Source organism: Oncorhynchus gorbuscha, linkage group LG16 (assembly GCF_021184085.1).
Source record: "Oncorhynchus gorbuscha isolate QuinsamMale2020 ecotype Even-year linkage group LG16, OgorEven_v1.0, whole genome shotgun sequence".
Classification (NCBI taxonomy): Eukaryota; Metazoa; Chordata; class Actinopteri; order Salmoniformes; family Salmonidae; genus Oncorhynchus; species Oncorhynchus gorbuscha.
In genome coordinates this window covers 27,323,953-27,332,561 of record NC_060188.1, presented here as the reverse complement: position 1 = coordinate 27,332,561, position 8,609 = coordinate 27,323,953, and the positions used below count along the sequence as shown (strand labels likewise).

The following is an 8,609-nucleotide window of genomic DNA, read 5'->3' as shown; positions in this document are numbered from 1 at the left end:
TAGGGTTCCTGGGATAATGGTGTTGAAAAGAGCCATGACCAAACTTTTAAAGCACTGCATGGCTATAGACATGAGTGCTTCGGGTCAGTAGTCATTTTGGCAGGTTTCCTTAGTGTTTCTGGGTTACACGGACTATGTTGGTTTGCTTAAAGCATGTTGGTATTACAGACACGGACGGGGAGAGGTTGAAAATGACAGTGAAGACACTTGCCAGTTGGTCAGCGCATGCTCGCAGTTCCCGTCCTGGTAATCCACCTGGCCCTGCGGCCTTGTGAATGCTGATCTGTTTAAAGGTCTTACTCGCATCGGCTCCGGAGAGCGTGATCACACTATTTTCCGGAACAGCTCGTGCTCTCATGCATGTTTCAGTGTTATTTGCCTCGAAGCGAGCATAGAAGTAGTTCAGCTCGTCTGGTAGGCTTGTGTTACTGGCCTTTACTATTTATATTTTTGACAACTTATACTTTTACTTCACTACATTCCTAAAGAAATATTGTACTTTTTACTCAATACATTTTCATTGACAACCCAAAGTACATTTTGAATGCTTAGCAGAACAGGAAAATTGTGAAATTCACACACTTATCAAGAGAACACATGGTCATTCCTACTGCCTATGTTCTGGTTGACTCACTAATCACAAATGCATCTTTTGAAAATAATGTCAGTGTTGTAGTATGCCCTAGCTGCTCATACATTTTAAAAACAAGAAAATGGTGCCGCCTGCTTAAGGAATTTGAAATGATTTATACTTTACTTTTGATACTTAAGCATATTTTAGCTATTATATTTACCTTTGATACTTAAATATATTTAAAACCAAATACTTTTAAACTTTACCTCAAGTAGTATTTTACTGGGTGACTCACTTTTACTTGCGTAACTTTCTACTAAGGTATCTATACCCTTACTCAAGTATGACAATTGGGTACATTTTCCACCGCTGTACGATGCACTGATTTCTGTCTTTTCATTTCACATTACTCGTACATCTTTACAACATCTGGATAGGTGAAACGAGTAAAACTTACAAATGGGGCTTTAATCATCTACACTGACACTAAATGAGTTGTGATAGTTTGATGTTCTCCAATGAATCCAGCACGACAGACGAACTAGACATTTATACGGCAGAAGGAGGCTCTGTGTGTGTTAGGATGTTGTGAATACTATCTCCTACTTCACTTCCCTCAAAGATAAATCTGTTTTCTCACACAAACACCATTCAAGCACAAAAACATTGGAATAGGATGCCAAATTTGAAAATACAGAAAGGCACAGTTGGGTTAAATATTTTTTATAAAAACTGAACATGCTACTCTTGGCTTTCACACAGACAAAGAAATACTGTACTAATGTCACTTACTATACTAATGTCAATGAGAATATTGCTCCTGAAGCTCAGGGAAATGATTTGTGTCTATAGTACTATAAAGACGTACCATCTTCAAAGTTTGGATTCAAGTGCTTTTGGTTGTTAAATAGACTGGGAGACCTTTCAGATTTGGTGGCTGGATTTAACACTGACCCATATGAATCTGATGCCCACAGAAATAAAAGTCACAACAAAGTACACAATGAAAGAGACACTAAGGTAAACAGGTAAGAATATACTGTCTTAGCAACTACAAGAAAGAATACTAACAGCTGCTTCCATTGAAATAAGGCAAATAAGGCATTTCAAACTGTGTGACTTTCAAGTGACTTTGAATTTAAATTTAAATGACCAGAAGAAAGAACACAAATAATAAAAGTCTAGTAACAATACATTCTACTAGTGCATTATGGATTATGAAAACTGACCTTGAAAATTCATGAAAGCTTCAATTATATGTATTCAACATAATCGTGGTCAATTGCATTAGTCTTGATTTGACCCTCTAACTTTGATGCTGTTTTTATTTGGCAAAAGGAAGTTAGTGTCAGAGAAAGTACATGCAGTATGCAAATGAATTCATTTCACTGAGAGAATTAGAATACTGTAACTACATTAGAACATAACATTTTACAACAATGTTAAATATAATCTAAACTTCTATCAGCAATTTCACACAGAAAGTAGTGTGTTTCATCATTTGCAACAAACACAATTTGTTGCAAACACATTAAGTGTTGAAATGTATTAATTCTGTCGCTAAGGTTAAGGCATTCATTCAGTATTTTGGACTGTGTCATGCCAAGTGTGACAGACCAATACCACGACAACTAGACTTAATTTACAGATAAAATTGAGTCAATAAACACTACCGTTGTCTTGGAAAAAGGAGCACAACTACAAGTCTTGCCCTGATAAAACACTTCTATAAGTTTCAACCATGATATTCTGTAATAGTAAAAAAAAAAAAGAATAATTGATTCAATATATATATATATAGTGCTTTTCTACCAACCGAGGTACTCTGAGAGCTTTACATAGTAGAGGGAAACTCGCCTCATCCACCATCAATGTGCGGCACCCACCTGGGTGATGCCCGGTGACCATTTTTGTGCCAGAACGCTCACCACACATCAGCTAAAAGAAGCATAAAAGTTAAATATTTCTTAACTTTAAATATGTAAAAAATGTCAGGAAACATCTTCATGATCTGCTCCAGGGACTCCAGGACACAAATCTGGCTTTGAATATAAAAACAAAAACTCTATATTGGCTTCATAGTAGGCAGACGGCTGCCAGGTAGAGTTCTGGTGTAAAACAGGTCAGTGCCAAAGTCATGTCTCTATGGAAACAGACACGAACACTCAATGCACTGATAAGAGTACAGAATACTCTCACAACAGCAACATGCCAGTGACTTTCTCTCCCAGCCAACACTATTCATCAACAGGCAAGACTATCATCCAGGTTTCACTGAGAAGGAATGATGTCATCCTCTCTGTAGCCAGGGAACCTTAGATGTCCTGACAATTCTAAATTGGGTGTATGAAAAGAGTACTGGGACATAGGCAGGTAGCAGCTTGTCCTTTTCACCCCAATTAGGGAGACTTTCCCCCCCAAAAGAGAAGCATGACGCTTATCAGATAAGTGTGGCACTAGTTCAGGTAGATATGCGTCATGCTTTGCCCTTGCTCTTAGCCAAAGCCATGCGATCGGACACAGTCTTGATGGGGACCCCCTTACCGGACAACTTGACATGGATGAAAAGGGTGGATGGAGAGAGGCTGGAGCCATCTGCCTTCAGCAAGTGGACATGGCGGTAACCTAGAAAAAAATAGACCCACTGGTGTCAGTGTCACCTCACAGACACACTAGCTACACAAACACCCCTACAATACAGAGACCGTACCTGTACGGAGGCTGGTGAAGGGCAAGGTGTACTGGCCCACAAAGTCGTTCTTGGCTTTGTGGTCATGGTCTTCCACTACAAAGCGTACCAGGGCCAGCTCAGGGACCTGCAGCTGGAAGCTCAAAGTGCTGTCCCAGCGTGGGTTAAAACCTGCAGGGGGCATAGGAGAGCTGTCAGACACTGCCATCCAACACCATTCACAGCCTGAAACTACTCAACAGACCGGGATAATGGCCTCTACACGACAAGTATCATTTTCTGGTACTCGCATGTCTCAGAAAACCTGTACTGAGCAAAGATAATGGAGTAGCTGGGGTATCTATCATGTTTTATTATCGTTATGTTAAAAATGAAATATGGGACTACGGAATAATGTTCCTGATCAATTTCCTGTGTGGAAAAGTGCCATAGGTGGTGGGAGTCATACAGGTGCCCTGGAATACTTATGTTATTTCATGGTTAAAAAAATAACCATGAATAATTCCTAATACTATTATGTTCTTCTAATTCTAATATGGTTCTAATATGGTTCATATGCGAACTCAACCCTTGTGATCCATTTTTTGAATGGGAGTATAATAGATGTGCAATAAATGAGTGGAAGGTTACCATTGTTGTCGATTCGGGGGGTTTTGTCTCTGGAATTATCAATGGCCACCCCGTGAATTTCCACCCACACCTGCGGGTCCACAATGGAGTTGGGCTTGTCTGTGTTGATCTTAGGCAGCTGCTGTGCTGATATTATCTGAACACAAAATCACCCCAATTATTTTTTTTGCCTTTGTAAATAAAACTCTAATATAAAAATGATTCAAATGAATTTGCAAAATTACTAATAAGGTGAAGTAGTTTACTACCTTGGTCTGCTTCCATAACACTGCTAACTAAAATGTGCCCTACTATTCCAACAAGGCAGTTACCACATCTAAACCACCACAACAGAATCTGATTCCCAGCAGGTTTCTCACCCGTATGGTGAGCTGTGTTGGGATGTGTCCTGGCCCACCTCCTGTGATCTCTGGGTTGAAGCTGGAGCTGGGGCTACACAGGAAGCTGGGCTTGAGGACGTATCCGCAGCGGCCATTAGGCAGGAAGCGGCCCTGGTTCAGATCCATCTGCTCCCCTGGAGTCTGGAAATTCAGAGCCACTGCAGAGAGAGAGAGAGAGAGAGAGAGAGAGAGAGAGAGAGAGAGAGGACAGACAGGGGTGTGAAAGGAGACAACAACTACTCACAACTACTCATAATAACTAATCTCACACTTTGCTGCCTGGTAAAGTATGTTCTGTTGTTCACCCCTGTGAGTAGAGATCCTGGGACAGGGGTGAGTAGAGATCCTGGGACAGGGGTGAGTAGAGAGCCTGGGACAGGGGTGAGTAGAGAGCCTGGGACAGGGGTGAGTAGAGAGCCTGGGACAGGGGTGAGTAGAGAGCCTGGGACAGGGGTGAGTAGAGAGCCTGGGACAGGGGTGAGTAGAGAGCCTGGGACAGGGGTGAGTAGAGAGCCTGGGACAGGGGTGAGTAGAGAGCCTGGGGACAAGGGTGAGTAGAGAGCCTGGGGACAGGGGTGAGTAGAGAGCTGGGGACAGGGGTGAGTAGAGAGCCTGGGACAGGGGTGAGTAGAGAGCCTGGGGACAGGGGTGAGTAGAGAGCCTGGGGACAGGGGTGAGTAGAGAGCCTGGGGACAGGGGTGAGTAGAGAGCCTGGGGACAGGGGTGAGTAGAGAGCCTGGGGACAGGGGTGAGTAGAGAGCCTGGGGACAGGGGTGAGTAGAGAGTTGGGGACAGGGGTGAGTAGAGAGCCTGGGACAGGGGTGAGTAGAGAGCCTGGGACAGGGGTGAGTAGAGAGCCTGGGACAGGGGTGAGTAGAGAGCCTGGGACAGGGGTGAGTAGAGAGCCTGGGACAGGGGTGAGTAGAGAGCCTGGGACAGGGGTGAGTAGAGAGCCTGGGACAGGGGTGAACAGAACACACTTTACCAGGCAGCAAAGTGTGAGGTTAGTTATTATGACTACTGAAGTGAGGAATAGGAGGCAAATACCTAATATTTGCAATGCTCTCAGAGGAGGCCCAATGTAAAATAGCTGTCTATCTCCAGGGACTTCCAGGCTAGATAATGTTAAATAAATGAGCCACCTGTACCAACTCCCTCCTCCATCCCACCTCCCACAACCCCTCCAGCCCAGAGTGCTGACCCATCGAGCAGCCGCCGTTCCACATATCCTGGGGGTCGTAGTTGGAGGATTGGAGGCGCTGCCCGGAGGGGTAGATCCGGCTCAGCTGCCTGCTGTTGTGTCTGACAAACAGCTTTCCTGGAAGGTGATGAGAGGACAGGGTAAGAGATCCACTACAGTACCTCAAACGCATATAAAAAGACAGACGCACACAAACGTGCACGACAACATGATGCACAAATGCACCCATGTATACAAGGACTCTCTCTACAACTACAGTGCCAGTAAGAACTAGGAGTCATTATAGGATCTAATCAGGAACTGATTCACAGAAAACCGTTCTGTTCGAGTTATGTCTTCCTAAGCCCCTTGCCTGTGTCCTTGATGTGTTTGAGGGCGTCATTCTCATTGAAGGATGACAGCTCATCGGGTGGTTTCTGGGCAGAGTGTTGGAACCCGCGGAAGGGGACACTTCGACAGTACACCACCAGTTCAGACAGCTCTGGGCTCAGCTTAGATGAGACCGCCTGAGCCAGAAACACAGAGTGAAAAGAGTTGATATATTGTATGTTCCTGATCAATTTCTGTAGACTTCGTGTCGTCTCAGTCACATGGAAGGTAAATGTGTAGCACCTTGGCAGGGTCCTTTTTGTCCTTTTTGTTTCTGCTCGATGCCTCGTCGTCCGAGCTGGTATCAACGCTGCTGGTTTTCCCCAGCTGGTTCAGGTGCTGAACATCCTTCTTCCCCTTCACCAGGATACGACCCCTAAGCTCCTGCAGAGGGAATAAAGAGATGCTTCAAAACATGTGTAAATATTCCTGTTAGTATTCCACAATCGTTCCATAAACATGCGACGGATGGTAGAGATGTTTCTTATGCAGAAGGGGACAGGGGTGAATAAAGAGCCTGGGACAGGGGTGAATAGAGAGTAGAGAGCCTGGGACAGGGGTGAGTAGAGAGCCTGGGACAGGGGTGAGTAGAGAGCCTGGGACAGGGGTGAGTAGAGAGCCTGGGACAGGGGTGAGTAGAGAGCCGGGGACAGGGGTGAGTAGAGAGCCGGGGACAGGGGTGAGTAGAGAGCCGGGGACAGGGGTGAGTAGAGAGCCGGGGACAGGGGTGAGTAGAGAGCCGGGGACAGGGGTGAGTAGAGAGCCGGGGACAGGGGTGAGTAGAGAGCCGGGGACAGGGGTGAGTAGCGAGCCGGGGACAGGGGTGAGTAGAGAGCCGGGGACAGGGGTGAGTAGAGAGCCGGGGACAGGGGTGACTAGAGAGCCTGGGACAGGGGTGACTAGAGAGCCGGGGACAGGGGTGAGTAGAGAACCGGGGACAGGGGTGAGTAGAGAGCCGGGGACAGGGGTGAGTAGAGAGCCGGGGACAGGGGTGACTAGAGAGCCGGGGACAGGGGTGACTAGAGAGCCGGGGACAGGGGTGACTAGAGAGCCGGGGACAGGGGTGACTAGAGAGCCGGGGACAGGGGTGACTAGAGAGCCGGGGACAGGGGTGACTAGAGAGCCGGGGACAGGGGTGACTAGAGAGCCGGGGACAGGGGTGACTAGAGAGCCGGGGACAGGGGTGACTAGAGAGCCGGGGACAGGGGTGACTAGAGAGCCGGGGACAGGGGTGACTAGAGAGCCGGGGACAGGGGTGACTAGAGAGCCGGGGACAGGGGTGACTAGAGAGCCGGGGACAGGGGTGACTTGAGAGCCGGGGACAGGGGTGACTAGAGAGCCGGGGACAGGGGTGACTAGAGAGCCGGGGACAGGGGTGACTAGAGAGCCGGGGACAGGGGTGACTAGAGAGCCGGGGACAGGGGTGACTAGAGAGCCGGGGACAGGGGTGACTAGAGAGCCGGGGACAGGGGTGAGTAGAGAGCCGGGGACAGGGGTGAATAGAGAGCCGGGGGCAGGGGTGAATAGAGAGCCGGGGCAGGGGTGAATAGAGAGCCGGGGACAGGGGTGAATAGAGAGCCGGGGACAGGGGTGAGTAGAGAGCCGGGGACAGGGGTGAGTAGAGAGCCGGGGACAGGGGTGTGTGTCGTACCTCAGGAGAGGGCAGGTCCTTCAGAGGGTGGTCTTTGAGGGGCTTGGTGAGCAGCCTCTTGCCCAGGATGGTGCGCAGGTGTCTGGCCATGACTGTCTGCTGCTCCACCGTACAGTGGTTCTCAAGGGACAGGATCAGGGGGTACGGGGAGGCCTAAAGGAAAAAACAAGGGTTGGTTCATAAGAGGCCACTCATTAAAATGTAAGAGAAACCATAAGCTCATTAGGAAATAAGCCAGGGTTTATTCTGGACTACACGGAGGCCAAGAAGCTGTTGGACAGTCTTATTAGACTCCGAGCCAAGACTATGACTGTATCTTGAACTGCATGTTGGCAGAGGCAGAAAGTCAACAGTCTAGATTGGTTTTCAGCCACTGGCCTGCTGCCATTTACTTGTTAACTCTATTTTGTTGAGATGAGGAATACTTTGCTTTCCATAAAGAGTCACATACGGAAGACATATGGGCATGATGGTTAAGGAGAAACATTTGGCCTCCCTATAAACCACACACCCCTCTGTCCATCACCCCCCCCCCCCCCCCCAACCCACTAAGAGGGTCTCACAGGTCAGGTGTGCTCCCTTTTTGTTGTACTCATTTTGTTGTTGTAATTTTTGTAATAAATTGCTCACCTTGAAGGCATACTGGGCGATGGTCTCGATTACCTCTTTGAAGGGCACCTTAGAAGTAAGGGTGTGTCCATGGTAGATGACAGGCTCTCCTTTGTCCCCGTCCCAACAATCCAGCTCCACACAACGACAGCCCTGGTTCAGAGCTCTGGTTCACACAGCACATGTTCTTAGTCTGCGCGTGCATGCGGGTTTATGTGTGTGTGCGTCTACGCACATGCATTATGTATGTTTGTGTGTGCGCATGTGTGTGCATTCAATACCTGATGTATGGCTCGGCGCTGCTGGCGCTGGTGACCTGGTCCTTGGTGAGGTAGGTGTTGTGTGAGGATGAGATGAAGTAGTGGGCCAGAGGTCTGGTCATGTCCTGGTGCACCCTGGCGTGGTCGGGGTTAAACACATCGTTCTCCTGGGACAGCATGTACACGGTGAAACCATTCTGGGTCATGAACTGGTTGTTCTGGGCTGCAGGGAAGAGGAGCACATCG

General features: G+C 47.7%; 1 protein-coding gene across 1 annotated transcript in view; it reads right to left on the bottom strand.

Moving 5' to 3' along the window:
* Positions 1-1,281: 1,281 nt before the first annotated feature.
* The window catches only part of LOC124000260 (1-phosphatidylinositol 4,5-bisphosphate phosphodiesterase delta-3-A-like), a 30,243-nt gene continuing 22,915 nt past the window's right edge, over positions 1,282-8,609 (bottom strand). The window contains exons 6-15 of the mRNA XM_046306512.1: positions 8,385-8,586; positions 8,125-8,269; positions 7,495-7,647; positions 6,087-6,227; positions 5,827-5,980; positions 5,475-5,591; positions 4,253-4,431; positions 3,894-4,029; positions 3,285-3,434; positions 1,282-3,199 (exon numbers count right to left, since the gene is read on the bottom strand). Coding sequence (XP_046162468.1) covers positions 3,051-3,199; positions 3,285-3,434; positions 3,894-4,029; positions 4,253-4,431; positions 5,475-5,591; positions 5,827-5,980; positions 6,087-6,227; positions 7,495-7,647; positions 8,125-8,269; positions 8,385-8,586 — 1,526 coding nt within the window. The 3' untranslated portion in view covers positions 1,282-3,050. The remainder of the gene's footprint in view (positions 3,200-3,284; positions 3,435-3,893; positions 4,030-4,252; positions 4,432-5,474; positions 5,592-5,826; positions 5,981-6,086; positions 6,228-7,494; positions 7,648-8,124; positions 8,270-8,384; positions 8,587-8,609) is intronic.